We start from the raw sequence: 24,173 nt of genomic DNA, 5'->3' as shown, positions 1-24,173 counted from the left end.
TGAGGAATGGAGTAGCAAAATATTCTTTCATTGCTCTTTGTGCTTACCTGTTCTTTGCCATCTAGGTCTTTACATGCCTTTTGCAAAAAAGAAATGATTTGGTGATGGAGCGCTGCCCCTGACCGATGGACTCAAAGAAGAGAAGGTAAAACCATTTCTTCTTTCTTCCTTATCTCTTTAGGATAACACAAATGACTCCACAAATGTGTAGCTTCTCTTCAGTTTAATTTTCTTGTTCATGATTAACAAGTAGGAATATGACATTTGTGTTGATTGGTAAAGAGAGAAAGATACTAAAATCTGATTAATGACAAGCTTTGTTGCTAGTTTCTTATGCTTATAAAAAGGCACAAGCTGTCTTCATCATCTTAAAGTTTTTGAGGCCAGTTTTTCCCACAATTTCAGGTCTTCAGACAAAGCTCTACTAATTATAATCATCTTCTATCTGTAGAAAACTAGTCATGGATGATATTTAAAAAGGAGAATTAAGTTTGTGGCTTTCCTCTCATAAAACCATGATTATGCCTAATCATAATTTAGAGGAATATTACTTAGCAAAAACAGAGAAATCGCTAGGTATTATAAAATAAAGAAGACCTTAAAAGTTTCTGTGCCTCATTTAAAAATTGGCACTAGTATTGTAGAAAAAAAGAAAATGAAAAAAGTATCATCAGTGGCAAGACTGGGAAACTTGATATAAAGGAAACCTAGGGTATCTTAATATGCCCTCTTCTTAGAAGGGGAGGCAGTTATGGTATGGTTCTTATTATGAAGTTGTGTGTTTTGTGTTCTTTGAACCAGAGTCATCACATGGATAGAATTCTTTGGCTAGAACATGAGTAAAGTACGCAGAGTTTTACTGTTGCTGGTATAAATTTGATTCTTAAAAAGTCAAATAGTAATTATAGAGATTACTCAGTGTAAAGTAAATATGGATCACTGTTCCTTCTTACGAGATACTTTTTTGGCACATTAAAAACTAAAATTTTAAAATAAGACTCCAGCTTGGGACATGTTGTAAATTTATTATCTAAACAAGGACTTAATATATTGAGAAGTTAGAATCTTAAAATTTTGTGCTATTAAATCTAATAGCTCAGGTTTTGTTTGCTTCTTAGATAGAGTTAAGTAATTTGTGGGTTTAGATTGTCCTTAAGCCTTTTACATAGATAGTTGTTTTATCTCTGCCCCTGTGTCCTAAGCAAAGCATTAAATAGTTGCTAAACCATTTAGCTGATAAATGGGTCATCTGTGCTGTTAAAAGGTACAGATCTAATGATGTGGTTTATCTATACCATGGAATCCTACATGGCAATGAGAAAGAATGAAATCTGGCCGTGTGCAGCAACATGGATGGACCTTGAGGGTGTTATGCTGAGCGAAATAAGTCAGGCAGAGAAGGACAAATATCATATGTTTGCACGTATAGGAGGATTAGGAGGAACTTGACGGAGGAACAAGGGGGAGAAGAAGGGGGGAAATGGTGGGGGAAAGGGAGAGAGGCAAACCATGAGAGACTCTTGAATGCTGACAAAAACTGAGGACTGATGGATGTGGGGGGGAGGGGAGATGGGCATGGAGGAGGACACTTGTGGGGATGAGCACTGGGTGTTATGTGGAAACTAATCTGACAATAAACTATTTGTAAAAAAAAAAAAAAAATACAGATCTAATGAAAGTAGGAACAATTCCCCCAAAATACAGTTTTAATTACAGGAACCATTAAGCTGTCTTCCTTAATGTTTGTAGCTCAGCAGAGGCGGAAGGATCCAAAGAAAGAGGCCTGGTCCATGTCTGGCAGGCAGGATCCTGTTCTGTAGCACCAGAGAGATTGCCAGGCTGGGGGGGAAAGACTGTTCTTCAAGCAGCCCTGGGAGTGAAACATGGAGTTCTTCTGACTGAAGGTATTGAAAAGTGTGGCTTAACCAGTACTAACTGAAGTGTTAACAATACCTGGTTGTATAAGGTCAGGTAAGAGAGTTGCTGGATACCAGGAATTCTTGAAGTTCGTTCGAGCTTAGACTTTTTTTGTTTTCAAAATATGTTCTTACTTCCTTTATCAGAAATCAAATTTAAGACTTAATCTTAAATTTAAGATACATTGTAACTAGAATAAAAGGGAGAGTTAAAGTTTGTAAATTTTATAGCAATAAGTACATGAAAAATTAACTTTTGAAACATTCAGAAACACTTTTCCTAGACCTTTGTTCATTAAATGTGCCTGAATAATAATGCTAATCAGAGCTAGTGTTTATTAAACAGTGATGCGTGCCAGGCACTGTACTGAGCACTTTTGTGTATTACCTCTTTGAGTCTTCACACAACCGCCTTATGAGGTAGCTACTGTTGTTGTCCTCACTTCAAGATGAGGAAGCTGAAAGTCTGGGAGGTTAAATAATTTCCACAAGCCCACACAGCTATTGGAGTGTTAGAGTCAAGATTGGAATTTAGAGGGTCTGATTCCAAAGTCCACTTTTTGAGCCATTTGGCTGTCCTGTCTCAGTATAATTTTTCTTAGGCATAAACAGCAACTCATAAGAACATGTAATAAAAATAATTTATAACAGATAGAAACATAGGTTATAATTTATAGAGAGAGTTGCCTTTAATTTTGATAATAGTTTACTTAATCATGGCAAGTTTGGCTTGAGCCAGGATGGCCATCAACTAATTTATAAATTTCTGTTCCATAAGCATTTACTAAGTATTCAATAATGCTTTGTTATTTTCATTGTAGGAACTAAGGGAAGACAAATCCTAAGAAATAAAGTTTAAATCTGACTTTGGTAATTTTATGGGTTACACATGGAATTCTTTCTAGCCTCTTTTTTATTATATCACTTTCATTATAATGCTATACAATAATATTATTAGACCAGAAGTTGGAAAAAGCCTTATTGTGAAAATGTGAACTGTATTCAATACTTGCTGTAGGAGCTTCAAAATACACAGTTCTCAAGCATATGTAAGTAGAATTCTCTTGTTTTGTTAACTCTTCAGTAAGAGATTTAGGAACCCTTCATGAACATGATCTTTAAACCTCTAGAATCATACCTAAAAGTGGGATAACAGGGGGAAAACATCTAAAAAATATAAATTGCCTATCATTGTTCATGTTAAAGCAGTGTCCTAGTCTTAAGTGTCAAAGTTATAAAAAAAAAAAAGTCTCCTCTCACATAAGTGTGTAGTTTGAAATCGGAAAAAGATTTCTAGTGCTATCTTTTCCAGAGAAGAAAATGGTACTGATGGAATGCTGGCAATTTTTAAGCTTCTTTGTCTCTATTCATGTTGACTATTAGCTCATAATTCATTGAGGACACTTCATTAAACTGCTATTTTTGAGGTACTCCAGGTTGAAAAAAGAGAAGAGTTTTCTAAATATTTCTTTGTATTATTTCTCTCTCTAGTGGAATGATAATCATTGAAAAAGTTGGTGAACTGCTTCAAGTATATATTGCTGTATCACTTGCAAAGAATGGTTTAAAAGATCTTAACCAGTGAGCTTATTTTCTCAGTATTCTTTATCCAAAGTGGAAATTCCCTAATAAAAGCTCATGTGTTCCCTCTAGTCACTGTTCTTTCTTACATAGATGTTCTGGTTAGTTAATTTGAGTGTATACATATATTTGCTATATTTGCCGTGTATAATAGGCCAAAGATAAAGAATGCATTTTTTCATCATCAGCTCATCATTGCTATTTTGTGGGGAGACAAACTAGTATAAATTTACTTCCTTATTTCCTTATAAATTAAAAAAATGGATGAGTCTCTGGTTATATGGAAAAGTAGAGATAGTGGGCATGGTCTAGTATTTTTCGAAACCTATGGCCAAGTCTTTATTTCCATTTGAGTTTTTTAGCTAGCACAGGTCATGTGTGCATGCCTTAAACTATCACAATACTGCAGTGAGGTAAATGACTTGGTAGCACACCTGGAAAGAAACAGGTCCTCATTCCTGTGTCTAACTCACTGCTACCTTTATTTGATTTTTAAAGCTAGGCACCCTTTGTTCTAAAGCTAGCTAATCATAGCCTTATTGTTTTGTTTGCTTGCTTTGTTTTGTTGTGATGATATGCTTTTTAAACAAATGGCACCTCAGAAATGCTCTATCGCACAAAATATATATTATATATAACATTTAAAATTATACATGATATTGTACACACCATGAAGACAGTCACGTGTTGTTAACACTGGCACTTTCTTATAACCTGGAAGTATAAAGCTGATTTCTTAATTTTGGCCAAAATCTCTAATATTTTTATTAGAGATAAATACTACATAATTTTCTGCTGCTCTGACTTATTCAAGTAGTAGTGAATGTTGTAGATGTCAGCAAATGTATCTGTTCTCTGCTCATTGTATCTTATCATGGTCATTATTTTGTCTTTGAACACTTGGAAACTGCTCCGGTATTAGCCTACATTGATAGCCATTTGTAGTGGATCCATTCTAGGACTTTGTAGGATGAGGCTGAAGGAAAGGAACAATAACCCTTCATTTGAAAGTAGCCTCCTGCAATTGGTAGAAATTCTCATTATTTATCAGAATGTTAAAAGGTGATTTTGTTAGAAGGTGAATAAATGTGGAATAATCTATGCTTGAACCAAATTCTCTACAACTGTGCTTTTGAAAATTAAAAAAGAACAAAACAGCAACAACCCTATTTTGTTAAACCTAGAGGGGACTAAAAGTTTGCTGAAAAATTTCTAGTTAATTCGCTAACTCCTTCTTTTTTTTTTTAACCTTCAGATGGTGAGGTCTACAGCTTTGGGACTCTTCCCTGGAGAAGTGAACCAGCAGAGATTTGTCCGAGTAGCCCCATTCTAGAAAATGCCCTGGTTGGACAATATGTTGTTACTGTGGCATCAGGGAGTTTCCACAATGGAGCAGTGACAGAAAGTGGTGTAGTGTACATGTGGGGGGAGAACTCTGCAGGCCAGTGTGCAGTGGCTAACCAGCAGTATGTTCCAGAACCGAATCCTGTCAGCATTTCTGATTCTGAGACCAGTTCTTTGCTAGCAGTCAGGATTTTGCAGCTGGCATGTGGCGAGGAGCACACTCTGGCATTGTCAATAAGCAGAGAGATTTGGGCATGGGGTACCGGTTGTCAGTTGGGTCTCATTACCACCACCTTCCCAGTGACAAAGCCACAAAAGGTGGAACATCTTGCTGGGCGAGTGGTGCTACAAGTTGCCTGTGGTGCGTTCCACAGCTTAGCACTTGTACAGTGCCTCCCTTCCCAGGATCTGAAGCCAGTCCCAGAAAGATGCAACCAGTGCAGCCAACTCTTAATTACTATGACTGACAAAGAAGACCATGTGATTATATCAGACAGTCATTGTTGCCCATTAGGTGTGACACTGTCAGAATCCCAGGCAGAAAACCAGGCCAGTACTGCCATCAGCCCCTCCACTGAAACCCTTGACAACCAGGGAGAAGTTTTTGAGAATACGCATGTAGAAAATGACCTGCCTGTTGATACCGACCTGAATGTTGGAAATGTTCAGGCCACCAGTGGTGATGCCATTTCCTCCCAACAAGACATCATGGGAACAACTGAAATTTCTTCTGCCAGAAATGCACCATCGTACCCTGATACTCAAGCAGTAAATGAATACATGCAAACACTCTCAGATCGTTCAGTAAGAGAGAACTCAGAGAACGGCGAAAAGCCAATGCCATCCCAGGTACCTGCGAAATAAATTTTATAATATAAAGGTATTTCTGGAGTTAAACCATCTGAAGGCTTTTTTTTTTTTTTTGGCAACTTTAAAATGCTTAAGGCTTGAATTTGACTACAAATCTGTTTTATCATGCAATCCTAAATAAGGAAAAACCTGGATTAATTCAGAATTACTCTTTATGTTCAAATTCTGCCCTTTGAGATAGTAAAAGATGTCATGCTAGGCTTCTTTTATAAGTAGCAAAATCTCATTTATTTTTTTCTAGTACTACTTCTCCCATGGGTAAATGCGCTGAATTTTGGTGGGCTCCTGGAGACTGTAGTTTTTTTTTCCTGAACACTTTTAACATAACTATATTTGCAAAGATTTGTCTCACCTGTACTGTATTAACTCCAGATTCTATAGAGAGAAGTCCTTTCCTTTTTTATCAGGGGAGGTTGCTATGTGGTAGATCCCTCCATTGTAGGCAGACTTTAAAAAAACATTAAATATTGTTAGAATTTTTTTCAGCTTACTGGTCTTTGTTGTGGGGAAGGGGTTAAGATTTTCTTCATCTTATTTAAACTGCTCTCGTTTTGAAAACTAGAAAATGGAGAAAAGTTGTTTACCAGTAGCATACAGTAACATTTGAGACTCCCTGATTAAACCAAATTGTTTTAAAAAGATAATTTGCTTTTTACTCTTCGTGTAAGCCTTTCAGGTTTGCTTTTACCAAAACTCTAAGAAAATGAAACAAAACAAAACCCTTTAATCATAAAAGAACTGTCCTGTGATGTTTATTCAGGTTTTTGAAGCCACATACCTCTTGATTGTTTATTTGTGTTCTTTTCTCTGTCAGGATAAAAACATGGCTTAGAGGTATTTTTAGAAATGGTTTTTATTTCACAGTTTACTCATTGAATCTTGTGGATATCCGATTTTTTTTTTTTTTTTTAAGCTGTTTGTAGAAAAGTATTAAAATCTAAACAAAACAAAAGTAATAATAAGAATGCACATAGAACATTCTTAGACTTGAACATGCTTATAAAAAATTTGGACTTTGACTTCTTAGAAGTCGTTCTGCTAATTTATTAAATTTGAAGTTAAAAGTTAATTGTATATAGTTTTTTTGGTTATTAGATTATAATCATTGAAATTGCATTTTCCTTTGGATATATTTTGTTAAATATGTAAATTTTTTGTTGCCTATGCTAATTTTGGCAATGCCTGTTTATACTAAATTTAATTCAGTTTTTGTAAATAGTGTCTCAATCATACAGCTAATTCACTAGGAATTTATACAGTCTACGACAAGTTTTTTCTCCTCTGGCCAGATGTAACTGAAAGAATATCTCATTTTTGTGAAGTAAATCATAATATTTGGCAATGAAGCATATATCTCACAGTTGACTTTTATTACTGGTTGACCAGGACTCCTAAAATTATGTCTTTCAGTCAAAATTACTGACTATATATATTTGTTTTGTTGATATATTTATTTTATGTATTGCTAAACTTAAGTAGAGGACCCAGTAAGGATAATAAAGTTGGTTGAAGGTAGACTTTCCTCTGTCTCTTGGTAAGAACCCCCTATGATAGTTCCCCCTAAATACCATCACTGTTTCTATTATGGGCCTTTGTATACAAAGGGTGAAAATGGTGAGGTTAGTTCTTCTCAACAAGTTAGCAGGGAACTGTATCACCAAGGAATTAATAGGCTTTATATTTACCTTTTGCTTGATATGGTATATTGGTTTATTTTGTTGAATATTTTAATTGAAGAGTCCTTTGCTCCTCTAAATTTAGTATTTAATTCAACAAAATGTACTGAGTACCTAAGGTACTGTGCAGACAACAGTAATTATTTCTTTGAAGAGAATCATAAGTCGTTTAAAAATTTTGTTTTGGTTTGGCTTTCAATTCAGGACTAATTAAGGACTGTATATATACCCTTTGGGACCTTCTGATAGCATAAGAGGGAAATTTTTCATTGTGAAAATTTCTCTGCTGATAAGCCAAAAGCTTTTTTTGTACATTTAATGACTTTCAGTAAACAGTGGTGCTTGAGTAAGTTTTAACTGGTGTCCGGAGTAAGTTTCAACTGAGCTTTTGCTAAGATATTAGAAAACTTTAGTTTGACTTTCAAATACAGCTGTGAATAACACAAAGAACATTGGTCTCAAATGTTTAATTATTAACCTATCACATTTACTCTGTCATAGTGAGAGCAAAAGTAATCCTTCAGCTTAGATAGCTCCTGGATCATGGAAAATAACACATTCATGAGGCAGCAGAAAGGCTTGACCTTAAGAGCATAACTTGGGGGACAAATAGGTCAGAGGTAGAACTTACTATTTTTTTTTTTTTTGGCCTGTATATGCTAAGTCTAAGTTACTATTTATAAAACATTATAGGAAAAGCCTTTTTTAATGTATTTTTTCTGGTATTTCTTAGTAGCAGCCTGTATAAATTTTCCTAAAACTCCTCAATAATAATACTTCTTAAAATTTATTTTATGTATTATTAACCTTATTAACCTTATATCCAGGGCTGTCACAGTGCACCTCATATTAAAGGCTATGTTTTCCAGACCTTTCTTCCCCTCTCTGCTTCTGTGCTTTATTTTATTAAAGCAGCTGGGGCTTACATTTGAATAGTGGAAAACCACAACACTGAAAGGAAGTACTTTTGATAAGGAGTTGTATTTTGAGTACTCATTTCCATAAAATGTGTTAGTTAAATCCAGTACCAGGAGGAGATACCTTTAAGTTGAAGAAAAGAGACCTTTGTTTTAGAGTCTTATATTTACAAATATTGATGGTTTTGGTTAAACTTTATATTGACTGCTGATTGAATACGGGATTATATTTTTATGTACTTCTTTATGTGTGTATATTTTAGCCTCTTGTAGATGAAGCAGTTCCTAATCTTCACAGCCCACCAACCACAAGCACCTCAGCGCTAAACAGCCTAGTAGTCTCTTGTGCATCTGCTGTTGGTGTGAGAGTGGCTGCTACATACGAAGCCGGGGCCTTGTCTCTTAAGAAAGTTATGAACTTCTATAGTACAGCCCCTTGTGAACCTGGAATTCAGGCAGGCAGTAGTTCCATAGCCCCAGAAGGTGTGAAAGACAGCAGAGAAGAACAAGTTAAGCAGGAATCCATGCAAGGAAAGAAAAGTTCAAGTCTTGTGGATATCAGAGAAGAAGAATCAGAGGGAGGCAGCCGAAGACTCTCCCTGCCTGGATTGTTGTCCCAAGGTAAGGAAATAGCCAGGTTTTGTGAACTGGCTTTTGGTAAATCCAAAATGTTCCCGACATCATGTGCTATATCATAATAAATTAGTAACTTTCCAGATTGCTAAAAGCTGGCATATTCAGATGTCAAAATTTATTTAATTTTGGTCATTTAGGTGCTTCTAAAACAAAGTTATGTATTTCTCTGCTTTAGAAGTAACTGTAGAAGCTAATTTTTTGTGATGTCTGCTTCTGGTTATGAACTTTATGAATGTTATTTTACTGTTCTGGAATTTGGTGATAGCCTCCTTATATCATAGTTGGGGCTTGTAGTCCAGAGAGATGAAGTTGGAGATGTGGTCATTGGATAAGTAGGGATTCACTGTACTTGACCTAAAGCTAGAAATAATTTTAAACTTCAATAAGAGAAATTTTCATTTTTGGATAGAATAGTAGGGTTGCCTGGGTGGCTCAGTCAGTTATCTTTGGATAGAATTAGCAATCAACTTCTTCTAATATTAAGACTGTTAAGCAGTTGGTTCAGGAATCTCAGTCTTTTAGATTTTGCTTCTCAAAATGTGACCTGCAGACCAGAAACAACAAGCAACATCTGGAAATTTGTTAGAAATGCAAGATCTCGGGCTTCACTTCAAACTTGTTGAATCAGAATATGCATTATAATAAGGTCCCCAGGTGACTAGTGTGTACCTTAAAGTTTGAGAAGTATTGGATTTAGACCAGGAGTTGGTAAACTTTTTCTACAAAGAGCTAAACAGAAATATTGTATGATTTGCCGGCCACACAGTCTGTGTTCTGTAATTACTCAACTTTGTCATTGTTGCTTAAAAGTATCCATAAATAATACATAGATAAATGAACAAGGCTATATATTCCAATAAAACTTTATTTACCAAAACAGACAGTGGGCTCTACCAGCCCCTGGTTTACACTGTTTTGTGCAAAGCTCTAAAATTAGGAATCCTAGACTGTACTAAAACTTACCTTTTCTGCTCTACCGTGTTTCTTGCACTTCCACTTATGATGGCACTGTTGTGTCAGTGAGCACTTCTGTTGTCCTGCCTTCTAATTCGCATTGCCACCAGATTTTCATCTACACAAATAAAAGCTTTAGTCCTGATTAATTTGAGCGTGCCTGTGTATGTGTGTGTGTATACATAAAGAAAGTCCATGGATTTAATTAAGCCTGAAGGAGAACTTTGTGCCAAAATTATCTCATTCTGAAATGTCCTTTAGCATTTTCAGAATAAATAATATTTGAGATCTGGAACTACAAATGTGGAGTATTGATTTTTGTCATGTCATTAGGGCATTGAAATATACAGTCCCACTAATAGACTTATTTCCTTAGGTTAAATTTTACTTAGTGATCCAAAATATCTTTAGAAAAATTTTATGTGCACTCTTTTTCTGTTTCTCTTTTAAAATGATCTGAAATGCATCTTTGAAGAAAGTCCAGTAGAGTTATTTAAGTGTCTGTATGTAAAGTGGAAGGCACATTTACCAGAAAAAGTGTTGATTGTAGCCTGTGATGATCACCCTTTTGTGGCCCTCAAGTTAATGACCAAGTGAACAAGTCTACACTTAGGGACATTTGATGATTTTCTTTGAAACATATCCTGTCACCAAATGAGTGTACAAGATTTACATAGCGTTGTTTGTCATTATTATAATTTTGAATAGTATAAAAGATTTTTTAAAACATTGTTTAAGTCCTGTATAAAATAATGAAATAGGCAAAATTCAAAAGTTTTTAGTATTTCCCATTCACAATATTTTTCCCATCATAGAAATCCTAAAATTTTATATCTAAAATGTCTTCTTTATTACAATATTTATAATATATTTATTTAAAAAATTTTTAATGTTTATTTCTGAGAGAGAGAGAGACAACGTGAGCAGGGGAGGGTCAGAGAGAGAAGGAGATACAGAATCGGAAGCAGTCTCTAGGCTCTGAGCTAGCCATCAGCACAGAGCCTGACATGGGGCTTAACCCACGAACCGTGTGATCATGACCTGAGCCGAAGTCGGACGCTTAACCGACTGAGCCACCCAGGCTTCCTTTATAATATATTTAAACTTAAATCTTACCTTGGAAAAGCTTAACTTTTTTTTGAAAAGCTTTTCTTTTAACTGTTTTAAAATAGGAAAAATATTTGTCAGCCTTAGTCTAGTATTTTGTTAAGCATATTCTTTAGAATGCAAATTCCTCAGGATATCACATAGACTTTCTATTTAACATAAATGTTATACAGAAAGGCTTCTGTAGCCAAATGCTTGGAAGTGGGGCTGAGTTAAATTTAAACAAGTGTTTTAATTTCAGGACTTGTCAGAGCTTTTAGCATGCTAATGTGTATGTGAATCGAAAGGGCAGATGGGGGGGATAGAATGTAGTAGACAGCGTTTACCAAACTCATCTATTAAATCTCTATTTTTGCAGAGACCTATAGAAATCCTTCACAAATACCATGTTAGTGTATTTCTTTGAAAACCAAAGAGTTGGTCAAAATGATTATCTTTTTTCTTCACCCATCTACTCCCTTATTCCATCTTTGGTTTGTTTTCAGTTTCCCCCAGGCTCTTAAGAAAAGCTGCACGAGTAAAAACACGAACAGTGGTTCTGACCCCTACGTACAGTGGAGAAGCAGATGCACTCTTGCCTTCTCTGAGAACGGAGGTGTGGACCTGGGGGAAAGGGAAGGAAGGACAGCTGGGGCATGGTGATGTTCTGCCTAGGTAAGTGCTGCCAGTATTTACTATTAGGTCTCTATATCACCATTTCCTCATAGAGGAAATCCTGTCCTTTCTAGCTCCAGGTTATTATATATCATTAATAGCGATTTAAAACAACAACAACAAACCTGTCCTGTTAGTCTTGACTTTATACCTAATAATAAAGGACTTATGTATCCATGATGTACCTTTCCATCTCTTCTTTGATGTATATTCATCTTGGAACAGAAAGGGATGTTTAGGATAAGATTGTATTTCATTGAGGGGCATCTGTGTCCATCTGTCGGGTAAGCATCCAACTTCTGCTCAGGTCATAATCTCATGGTTCATGAGTTCGAGCCCCATGTCAGGCTCTCTACTGACAGCTCAGAGCCTGGAGCCTGCTTTAGATTGTTTCTCTCTTTCTCTCTCAAAAATAAACATTTTTTAAAAAGATTGTATTTCATTGGAACACTTGAATAGTTCAAATTTTTAATTTATGAAAAAGAGCCAACAAGTTTTTTTTTTTTTTTTTTTACTGCTGCCGCCAAAATAACTATCATAGCAATATTCAACCATTCATGTATGTCAAGGAAAACTGTTTTGTTTAAGAAGAACTCATGATATTAACAGATTAGATGTTTGTGTAGGTGTATAAATGGAATGATTATCTAAAATAGCTAGTTAATGTAAATGTCTCTTTTTAGCAGAGTGAAGGCAACTGTGCAATTAAAAAAGAGCTCCCTCTATGGTTATATTTTATTTATTGTGTCCTAAATTTTATTGTGTCTCTGCTGTAATGAATCATTTAGTAGTCTTTTGATTCTTAAGATTCTGAATTATGATTGTTAATTGGTGATTGATAGAGATTAAATTAAAACTGCCCAAAATTATAATATTTAGGACTAAATTGAATATATATTCAGTATTTTAATTTTTTAATTATTTTTATGTTAATTTTTGAGAGAGAGAGAAAGGCAGAGACAGAGTGCGAGCATGGGAGGGGCAGGTAGAGAGGGAGACAGAGAATCTGAAGCAGGCTCAAGCTCTGAGCTGTCTGCACAGAGCCCGATGGGGCTTGAACTCACAAACTGTGAGATTATGACCTGAGCCAAAGTCTGACTCTTAACCACTTAAACGATGGAGCCACCCAGGTTCCCCAGTATTTTTATTTTAAGGTTTTCTTTTGAAATGTTTATTTTCACTTGAAAGTATTTACTCTGTAATTTGAAAAAGGTCAAGATTCTTGCTGAGCCTTTTTACTTGAATTTGTGTATGTATTTTTTCTTTAAGGCTTCAACCACTATGTGTAAAATGTCTCGATGGGAAAGAAGTAATCTATCTGGAGGCAGGTGGTTACCATTCTCTTGCACTCACTGCGAAATCCCAGGTAGGATGCAAACTATTAAAAGCTGATTTTAATTTCATCGAAGGTCAACATGACCAAATTGGACCATCATTTAATGAGTGTCTACTGTGTGTCGGGCAACAATACTATATCTCATTTGATCTTTCCAGTGTTTTACATTGCACTGTCTGTATTATTTCCATTTTACAGATAAAGGGAGGTTTAGAGAAATTATGTAGCTTGTGTAAAGTCAGTGCATAGTGTTAAATAAACATATCAGGTCAGAAAACAGCATTAAATAGTATTGTCCCATTTTGCTTTACATTTTTATATACATTATTATATAATTGACACTAAAATTTCTAGCATCATGTATGTGTGTTTTCCCAAGCAAAATAGTAGTTGTCTCTGAGTGGTCAATTAATTGTTTTCACTTTTTCTTTGTACTGTGACAGTCTTGTACAGTGAGCATGAGTTGCTTGTAAAACCAGAAGAAACAAAACCATTTTCATTAAACATAGACACTATAAACCAGTTTCTTTTGTCTGTATTGGAATATAGGTACTTGTGTTTCTCCTGCAATGACTTTTCATATGTGAAAAGATGTTCTAGTCATTTCATAGTACTCCTAGCTACAGAAAAAAGAATCACTGGGGCGCTTGGGTGGCTCAGTAGGTTAAGCATCCAGCTCTTAGTTTACACTCAGGTCATGATTTCATGGTTTGTGAGATCAGGTCCCGAGGAGGGCTCTGCACTGACACTGTGGAGCCTGCTTGGATTCTCTCTCTCTCTCTCTCTCTCTCTCTCTCTCTCTCTCTCTCTCTCTCTGCCTCTCTCTCTGTCTCTGTCTGTCTGTCTCTCTCTCTCTTTCTCTCTCCCCCCTCCCCCAGTCATGCTATCTCTCTTTCTCAAAAAATAAACTTACAAAACAAAAACCAGAAGAAGAATCATGATTAAGTTTTCTTTATAGCACTTCCCAGTATTTTTTTTATCACTTTCTTTGTAAGAGGCAGTATAAGACAATTCCTTGGATTATATCCTGGCTCTGCCACTTACAAATTTTGTGACTTCTCTGAGCCAGTTTCCTTATCTGTAAAGAAAGATTGTCATGAGAATTAAGCATTAATTAATACAGAGAAAATGTTAGCAACAACACTTGGCAGATAGTAAACATCTGAGACATGTTAGTTTATTGTTAACCCTTGGACTCTGTCTTCCTGTGTACCGTTTGCTCATTATGTCTGGTCTTGTTTAAAAGGGAATTTTCTTGGGGCACCTGGGTGGCTCAGTTGGTTGGACAGCCCACTCGGCTCAGGTCATGATCTCATGGTTCGTGGGTTTGAGCCCTGCATTGGGCTCTGTGCTGACAGGTAGCTCAGAGCCTGGAGCCTGTTTCGGATTCTGTGTCTCCCTCTCTGTCTGACCCTCCCCTTCTTACGTGGTCTCTCTCTCTCTCAGAAATAAATAAAACATTAAAAAAATAAAAATTAAAAAATAAAAATAAAAGAGGATTTTCTCAGAGAATATAAGTAATATGTGTAACTATTGGTGTGTGTGTATGTGTGTGTGTGTGTATATATATATATATATACATAGATACATGTGTATATGTTATAGAGGTTCAGAATTGATATGCAAGATCAGATTTACAACTCTTTTACACTACTTTCTTGTGATTTTCTAATAGGTTTACTCATGGGGTAGCAATACCTTCGGTCAACTTGGGCATTCTGATTTTCCAACAACAGTTCCTCGTCTTGCAAAGGTACTTTTGAGAACTTGATTTTTATAACAAATTATTTCAGAATTCTAAGTTATAACACTTTATATTTCTCTATTCTATATTCTAAAAATTAGAATCTTATATTTGGAATAAATTTGTTTTCATATACTACACATGAAGCTTCTTATTTTCAGGCTAAATATTCTTTTCTTTAAAATAATATGTTTATATTTCATTTGTTCTTAGCTTCCACTGTACTTTGAATATTCATAACTTTTTGTCTTTTTTTTAAATAGAAATGAAAAGTTCTTTCTTCTAAAACAAATGTTTCTAGAATTATGATGTTGACTTTTCAGCTTTACACTACCAAGTAATGTCTGCTTTCTGACTTTTCACTTAAGTTTGACTTTTATATAACATTATGGTGGTGGTATTTTTTTGGTTTTTCTTACACACAAAGTCATAGTAGTAAAACCTTTTTATAAATCTTTTCATTTTCTGTAGTGAAGCTATGATTTCTTTACTGCGTATGAATTGGTTTTAGTTTTTAGTTTATGTAATGCTGTTCAGATATTGGTAGATCTAGTCCCTTTGATGCAGTTCTAGAGGAGTGTCTGTCAGTCTTTTTTTCTGCCCCCAGTCCCTGTGGAAATACTAAATTCTCATCAGTAGTATTGACTCCTTTTTTTTTTTTTTTTTAATAGTATTGACTCCTCATCCAAGGTTTGTTTTTTGAAGGGTAGAGGGCAAGGAGTACACAGGTGATAGCCTAACAGAATGGCATATGGAGCTCCTATATATTTGTAGTTTGATTGTGCTGTCTCCCCATCCCAAGACATGCTCCCTCTGCTGAGAGACTATAAAAAGGATAGTTCCTTCAATTTCAGGAACATGATTCACATGTAAACTACAGATAATACATATTCCAATAATGCATGTTTTCAGAGTGCCCTGTGCATCCATCACTTCATAAGACTTTTCCATGCTGCCTTTCCTTCTAGTGAACTTCATTTCACTGAGAGGGAAAAAGACTTACATAAAACATTAGGGAACAGTTGTTACTTCCTAGTTCCAATCTTAAGTGTTTTCAGTATAGAACATTTCAGTGGTAAGCTATTTTAATTACTGATACTTTATAACAAAAAAATGTGGCAAATCATTGTTCCCTGTTTTTATTTCAGAGAATAGAATGTACATTTATTCTTACCAAGGAAAGCTCTGTAATGTAGAGTTGAGATGCTCTGGAAATCAAATTTTTATTTAACACTATATAGTCGGACAAGAGAGAATAAGATTTTAGTTTCATTACTTGTTAACTGTACATATAAAAATGCAGCATCAGGATTTTGGTTTTATATTTGTGGGAAAGATGAGAAAAACATTCTGAAGTTGTTTTAATTAATCTGTCAGTTAAAAGTCAAGTTAGAATGAGATCTGAATTAGTTTTGATTAGAGATTGGGAAGAGGACTCTTCTCTTGCAGAAATTTTACTCCATTCTTTACAGAGTTAACAGGAAGCCAGTTATTTGGATAGCCTGGATTTGAGGAGTCGTGCAGGAAGAGGATAGCTATAAAGTAGTGGAGACATGCACACACAATCACCTAATCACCTAGGATTTGGAGCCCATCTAGACACACAGAATCTAACAGATGAGAGGATTTTTGCTTATTAGTATAGAAGTCACAGCTAAAGCTGGGGCTGGAGGTTGGGGAAGTAGTTTTCGTAGCAAAACACTTTCTTCAAAAGAAATCTTCTGTGTAATCCCATACATAAAATGGATAAACATGGTACTACTTTAGCTGAAGGATGGAGGGGGGTTGGGGACAGAGCACTGGCACCTGCATTTCCATGGTGGCTACTAAATCACTACATGGAATCCTAAGGTTTGAAAACCATCGGTTCAGGATAGGGGTTCTCAAACTTCTACACACATCGGCATCACCTGGAGAATGTGTTAAACCAGATTGCTGAGTCTTTCCCCTAGTAGCTTCTTGGCCTGGGAGTTTGCATTTCTAACAGGTTGTAGGTGATCGCTGCTGCTCTTCAAAGCCTGCTCGTTGAGAACCCCTGGTTTAGAGGATCCCTGTAGATGGGCGTCTGAGGGGTCCCACCTGTTCCAACATCCTGGGACTTGGCACAGTGAAGTCACATCAGAGAGGTAGTGAGTTCCAAGTAGGAAAACTGAATTTTAGCGCCCAAGGGTTTCGTTGGTTAGAATGGAATTTTGTCTTGTTACATTGTTTGTTTCTGTCTTGATTTTTTTTTTTTTGTACACAGTGTAATGTGAATGGACAGAGGTGTGTCCTAGCTGTCAGAATAAGGCTCTAGAAGTTTCTGTGCCTCCTCATACTGTGGAGACTTCCACAAATAACTATTAAGAAATTTGATCTATAGTTTTTCCTTTTTAAATTCCATTTTTTTGGATTTTTATAAAAATAATCTAGTTCTAAATTGAAAAGCTGAAGAAGGGTTAGGGGCAGTTGGGTGGCTCAGTTGGTTAAGTGTCCAACCTCAGCTCAGGTCATGATCTCACAATTCATGAGTTTGAGCCCCACATCGGGCTCTGCATTCTAAAATAAATAAACAGACATTAAAAAAAAAAAGAAATAAAAGCTGAACAAGGGATTGTATCTGTGCTGCAATTAATCAGGCACATCACTGGGTGAGTTTTGCCATCTGAGGTTTGAGTGACTTTGCAGCACACCTGTTTAACTAATCTAACATTTCACTTCTGGGTGGATCTTAATTTCTCTTTAATTCTTTTATCTCATCAGATAATTTCTTGCTGTTGTTACAGGTGAACAGTGAAAATAGAGTCTGGAGTGTAGCTGCAGGCCAGGATTATTCCCTGTTTTTAGTGGATACAGAAGACTTCCAACCTGGGTTATATTACAGTGGCCGACAGGATCCTACAGAAGGTGACAACCTTCCAGAGAATCACAGTGGTACTAAGACTCCAGTACTTCTCTCCTGTAGTAAGGTGAACAGGAATTGGGTCATAAGGCCCACATTCTGTAACACATGAGCAGTCTTTTTTTTTTTTTATTATTTATGTGTATGCCTGTTATTAAGTATCTCTCACTACTATATTTAAAATTGCAAACCCTTTCCATTCCCCTTTACTCCTTATCTCCTTTTTCTGACTTCTCTTCACAGTGCCTATCACCATCTAGTAAACTGTATAATTTACTTTTTTTTGTCTATTTTCTGTCCTCAACTGTAAGATTTTTAAGAGTAGAGGTTTTAAGCTCTCTCATTTACTGCTGTATTCTCAACAGCAAGTCCTTTATAAGTTCTGTTGAATTAACACTCATGTAGGAATATTAAAAAGTACATTTCACAATAAAGTTTCCTGACTGCGTTCATGAAGCTCTCAGAGGTAAATTAGAATAGAATTAAATAGATCAGATTTTCTTAAAGTTTATTTTTATTTATTTTGAGAGGGGTGGGGGAGGGGCAGAGAGAGAGAGGGAGACAGAATCCCAAGCAGGCTCCACACTGCCAGTGCAGAGCTCGATGCAGGGCTCAAATCCTTGAACCATAAGATCATGACCTGAGCCGAAATCCAGAGCTGGATGCTTAGAGTGCCTTGGTGGCTCAGTCGGTAGAGTGTCCAACTCTTGGTTTTGACTCAGGTCATGATCTTGTGATTCGTGAGATTGAGTCCAGCATTAGACTCTGTGCTGACAGAATGAAGCCTGCTTGGGATTCTCTCTCCCTGTCTCTCTGCCTATTCCCTATGTTCTTTCTCTCTCTCAAAATAAACAAACAAACTTAAAAAAAAAAGGAGTTATATGTTTAACCAACTGAACCACCTAGGCACCTCAAGAGATGAGTGTTTAATTGCAAATGGGAAGTAAAAATTGCATAGGCCCATGGTGGGCTCATAGCAGACCCAACTAGCCACCAGCAGTGCTCTGTTTCCCATTCCTTCTCTCTCTGTTGACTTTTCATTTATTTACTGCTGTTTACTCTCTTCTTTTTCATTTGAATTTCTTTGCTTTCCTACTTCCTGTCCCTTTTTCATAAACTGAAACCACTGGCCTGTTTCTGGTTTTCTATTTCCTCATTAAAGTAACTCACATCCTCAAAGTGGTAATGCTGTAAGGGAATTAACCCTCAAAGGTAGTACATTCTGGGTTTCTTATTCTTAATAATATATCCTATGGATTGTTTTTTATCTTTCGTATTTGTTTTTCTTGGCTACATGTGTAAGCTATGAATGTATAGAGACAAAATTTTTCTTGCTAAAGGCAGCACTGGCCAGGATTTGGCTCCTGAGCTATAAATATCCTGTTATTCCAGACATACTAATTGACCCTTTGTAGTTGTTGGCCCTGAATCCACATTCCCCATGAAAGGTTTCGCAGTGTGGATAAATGATGAAATAGGCTGATAAGAGGAATGAGGCTCTAACATGTATCTTTAGTTACCATGCTGTATTAAGTAGTCCATTGGGTCTGCAATGGTGGCCTGGTTTATAGGGGTCTGTGTATACATTGATTATTTTTGTTCAGTGGTGTAATAGATAAATGACAAAAAAATCCCTTTCAAAGAAAATCCCTTTAGGTTGTACTTTTAAGAGACAAGATAACTCCTATACCCTTAATATTTTGGTATATAGCATAGACATTTCTGCTCTCATTTTCCTATTTCATAAAAAAAGAACATTCCTGAGACATGTATTTCTGCCATTTGGGTCTTTATATATTTAGGATGTCTCTGGTTCAAAACACATCTAGTATGAAATAAGGGATATTGTGGCAGTAACTAAAAACATATATATATAGTTACATATAGGTCTAGATATATATATAACAGTGTTGTACTGGTAAATCAGCTCTAAAACAAAACAAAAAAATTAGCCCTTGTCTGTAGTGTTTGCCAATTTTGGGGGGTAATTTTACTATTGCTAATTTCAAGCTACTAGTAGTTTAATAACTAACTTGCAAAATTCCTGAATATTTCCCATTGGGCTCTTGCCAGCTGATTTGAGCCAGCTTTAGCATCAGACTGCTGCTAGTAAATTATATTTTACCTTTAATCTTTTTCTTCTTTTCTATTTCAGCTCGGATATATAAGCAGAGTGATCGCAGGAAAAGATAGCTATCTAGCTTTGATGGACAAAAATGTTATGGGATATATTGCCAGTCTCCATGAGTTGGCAACTACGGAAAGACGGTTCTATTCAAAACTCAGTGACATCAAATCTCACATCCTCAGGCCTCTTCTTAGTTTAGGTAAGTAGAACCACCCCCCAACTCCCTCAGTTATCAGGACTCTTATCTGTTCTAACTGTGTCAGAAGTAAAAAATAACTTCTTGAGTCATGGTTTATTACTTTCTTTCCATTCTCTCTCTTTTTTAAATTAATTTATTTATTTTGAGAGAGAGAGAGTCCCAATCAGGCCTTTTGCTGACAGTGTAGAGCCTGACGTGGGGCTTGTTCCACAAACTGTGAGATCATGACTTGGGCCAAAACCACGAGTTGGACACTCAACCGACTGAGCTACCCAGGCTCCCCATCCATTCTCTTTATTTTTGTACACAGGCAGTCAGCAATTTACAAACTGTTTGCACTTTGTCAGTAGCCCAGCTGCCCTGAGTATTCTACCACTCACCCCCACTGCTCTTTGTCCTTGTGGAAGTAGGATGTGGTACTTACAGGATATTCATGGCAGAGAAGCAAAAACAGTTTTGGGAAAGTTGATCCTAGGACCTAGACTTGTAAACAACACTTCTAGCTCCACGAGTCCTCACATGTCTTCCATATACTACCTGAATTTTTCTTTTCTTTTTTGGTTCTAGTTCTTAGAATTATACCAAGTAGAGATTCATTTAAATTTACAAGTAGTCTCTTAAAACATGGATAAGAGTGTTCAGGGTCTCATCCTGCGTTACCATGAATTGGTTAAGTCTGATTTCTTTTCTGAGTTGTCAACAACAAGGAGGGATTGAAGATGAAGAAATAACACAGAGGGAATGGATTATAGTAGTTCTGGGGGGGGAGGGGTGGTGGTGGCTACTGTCCATGTACACTAGACCCTAGAGTTTCTAGGAGGTTAGAAAGGAATACAGAATGGAGGTTGGGAGGAGTAGTTATTGAAGATCAGATTTCACTATTTCACAAGTTTTCTAAGTTCTGCCCTGCAGATAGAAAATGGAGAGGAACTTTTCTTTCTGTTTCTCTTTCCTACACTACTTAGCCCCCTCTGAAGACTTAGAATTCAGGTCAATACTGTGATACTTAAATTCGCCTTATTAGCACATCAATTTTTCCACATTAAGTTGATGTTGGTTTGTGTGGGTCAGCCCAATCTTATAATGGGAGGAAAACCACTATTTTTTCAAATAACTAATTTATGGTCTTTCAGAGTGCTACCCTTTGTAAGTTAGGGACTATCTGCATTTGTTTTGTTTTTAGTTTATTTTTTTCTTTGAATTTACTAAGTTTTTAGTAATCTCTACACCCAGTATGGGGCTTGAACCCACACCTCAGAGATCAAGAGTCACATGCTTTTCCAACTGAGCCAGCCAGGCACCCCAGTTTATTTATTTTAGTTTTTTTTATATAAAAAATATAGTTTGCCTTTTTAAGTGTTGTAGAGTGCTTATTCTATAAATTCTTCTCCAGTGGGTGAGCCTGACATTCTAGGAGTTTGGCAGGGGAAAAGCTGCAGGCCAAGCTGGAAGCTTCCTGGATTGCTCTGAAAGAAAAGGGAAACCATCCTTGTCCCTGTCCTGATTTGTGATTTCTTTGTTGTTCTTGCCTTGTCTGCTTATTAGCGTCACTGCTTAGAGAGATGTCCCAGAAACTAGGAACTTTGGACTGGGAAAAAACAAATAATCTCCTGGTGTCCTCTGTAAGTCCAGAGCAATCTGGTCAGTCTGGTGGATTGACCTCTCTGCACTGAAGTGTTGGGCTTGTCCAAGGGGCTGTAGAGCAGAAGTCAGCACAAAAAGTTGAAAATATTAACCAAAATATAACTACAAAAGTGAGTTTAATTCCTGGCTGTCACTTTCCAGTTGTGTGAAACTGCATAATTCACTTCCCCTCTCTTGGCTTCAGATACTTCTCTTCAAAAGGAGAGGAGAGTTGGATTTGCTCAGTGGTTCTCAAATTTTTGGCTGGTGTTCAAAATTCCCTGGACAGCTTTTCTTCTGAATATATCCCTCCTGGGATCTTAACCTTGGCCTACTGAGTCAGAATCTATAGAATCCCTGTGAATGTGTTTTTAACAAGTTTCTCAAATGACTGGGTTCTATGATCTCTGGAGTTGTTTTCTTTACCACTGTGATTATTTGAGTTCCACAGTCAAGAGTACATCTCAACATGTTAAGTATTTTTAGAAGAGGAGGATTCATAATCTTGATCATAAGAAAGTACTCAGGTAATGAGCCTTCAGGTTATGTCATCATCATCATCATCATCATTTTGTTACAGAAAATTTGGGCACTGCAAGTACAGTCCAGCTGTTGCAGGAGGTGGCGAGCCGGTTCAGCAAGCTGTGTTACCTAATTGGTCAGCACGGAGCCTCACTGAGCAGCTTCCTTCACGGGATAAAGGAAGCCAGGAGTTTGGTCATTCTGAAGCATGCAAGTCTCTTCTTGGATAGTTATACAGAGCAAGTATCCAGTCCCGTGTCATGTTCAATCTCTGCAGGGTTATTCTGCCAAGGAGAACAGCTCCTTAATCAGAAGAGACTAGATTAGGGACAGTGATATAAGGTAATAGAAATTGCAAAGCAGTATTTTAATTTTAAGCCAACTATAGTTCCGCATTGCTAAAATTTTAGTTTTTCTTTAAGGGGAAAAAGAGGCTTAAAAACAATTATATTTCCTTCTATAGTCTAGCAGAATGATTGATAGTACACTTAATTTACATAAAATATACTATAATAAATATGGTTCTTTAAAGAACAATTTTGCTTACTTAAATAAATTGTACTAAAATTAGAGGAAATAAGTAATTGAACCAATTATTTTAAGACTAACTGCTAATGGTAAATATCGAGTTGTTCCTTTGTGTGTTTTTTGTTGTGTAAATGGAGAATTTAAAGACCATACTATCTTCAAAATAAAGATATTTCCTTAATATCTTTATTCAGATATTATCTTAACTCTCCTCAAAGTTCTTTTTATGTTTTTCAAGTAAAATATCAAATGTATTTGAAAATTTAAATATTTCTCACTTTTTCTTAATTTGTATATTGACATTATGATGTGACGCATAGTTTGTTATTTTAATATGTATTAAAATAACAATGCTTTGAGCTGAAATGAAAATTTTATTCTTTATTAATACCTCATCCATCTAGCAAATATCGACTGATTATCCACTAAGTATCAGGCACTGTGTAGAGTTCTAAGATCATGCAGCCACAGTGCAGAGCAGTGAAAAGGAGTTCATGTTCTATTGGTATTTTGTTGAGGTTATTTTTAATATAAGTAATATGTTATCATTGAAAATTATACAAATAAAGATAGTAAAAAAGATATTTAAAGTTGCCCATAATCTTACCACCTGAAATAACCCTTGTTAATAATATTAGTATACTTCCTGGGGCGCCTGGGTGGCTTAGTCGGTTAAGCGTCCGACTTTCGCTTAGGTCATGATCTCGCGGTTCGTGGGTTCGAGCCCCACGTCAGGCTCTGTGCTGACTGCCAGCTCAGAGCCTGGAGCCTATTTCAGAGTCTGTGTCTCCCTCTCTCTCTGACCCTCCCCTGTTCACGCTGTCTCTCTCTCTCTCTCTCCTAGAAATAAATAAAAATATTTAAAAAAAAAATATTAGTATACTTCCTTTCACACTTATGCATGTATATGCAGATAGATTAGTGGTTTTAATTCTACACAAAATTGAATATATTTGCAGCTATTTTATGAGAGGAAATACCCAAGTTGAAGCCTTTTAATTCATTTTCTTTCAGACATGGAAAATACATAATTTGATGCCATTTTACTTTTTTAAACTAGATTTTGTTTGTGTGAAGGTTTCAGCTTTTACTAGTGTAGTTCTTTTTTGTATTACTTACTTCATAATCTTTTTTATTTCTTTTTGTTCTCTGATACTTGAGGAGCTATACTTAGAAATGCTTTTTTTGATACCTTGGACTATTTTTTAACACCATTTATTCATATTAGTGGGGCACATAAAAATCTTGGTTTATGAATTTTAAAAATAATTTTTAATTGTAGTAAAATACACATAACATCAAATTTACCATCAGGACCATTTTTATTTTATTTTTGTTTTATTTATTATTTTTAATGTTTATTTAATTTAGAGAGAATGAGAGTGAATACAGGGGAGGGAAAGAGAGGGGGAGACAGAGGACCTGAAGTAGGCTCTGTGCTGAGAGCAGAGAGCCTGATGTGGGGCTAGAATTCATGAACCTGAGGCAAAGTAAGATGCTTAACCGACTAAGCCACCCAGACACCCCAGCAGGACCACAGGACCATTTCTAAGTGTA

General features: G+C 36.1%; 1 protein-coding gene across 3 annotated transcripts in view; it reads left to right on the top strand.

Annotated features, from left to right (window-relative positions):
• ALS2 (alsin Rho guanine nucleotide exchange factor ALS2) overlaps positions 1 to 24,173 on the top strand; it is a 71,725-nt gene that overhangs the window by 14,682 nt on the left and 32,870 nt on the right. For all 3 annotated transcript variants that reach the window (XM_077747568.1, XM_077747567.1, XM_077747569.1), the window contains 10 exons: positions 66 to 145; positions 1,750 to 1,904; positions 4,753 to 5,690; positions 8,568 to 8,925; positions 11,487 to 11,655; positions 12,925 to 13,021; positions 14,667 to 14,744; positions 17,501 to 17,683; positions 19,772 to 19,943; positions 22,147 to 22,327. In XM_077747568.1, the coding sequence (XP_077603694.1) occupies positions 126 to 145; positions 1,750 to 1,904; positions 4,753 to 5,690; positions 8,568 to 8,925; positions 11,487 to 11,655; positions 12,925 to 13,021; positions 14,667 to 14,744; positions 17,501 to 17,683; positions 19,772 to 19,943; positions 22,147 to 22,327 (2,351 nt within the window). In that variant the 5' untranslated portion in view covers positions 66 to 125. The remainder of the gene's footprint in view (positions 1 to 65; positions 146 to 1,749; positions 1,905 to 4,752; positions 5,691 to 8,567; positions 8,926 to 11,486; positions 11,656 to 12,924; positions 13,022 to 14,666; positions 14,745 to 17,500; positions 17,684 to 19,771; positions 19,944 to 22,146; positions 22,328 to 24,173) is intronic.

Source organism: Crocuta crocuta, unplaced genomic scaffold (assembly GCF_008692635.1).
Source record: "Crocuta crocuta isolate KB4526 unplaced genomic scaffold, BGI_CrCroc_1.0 scaffold159, whole genome shotgun sequence".
Taxonomy (NCBI): Eukaryota; Metazoa; Chordata; class Mammalia; order Carnivora; family Hyaenidae; genus Crocuta; species Crocuta crocuta.
Note: the sequence above shows the minus strand (reverse complement) of the source record. Positions and strands in the feature narration are given on the sequence as shown.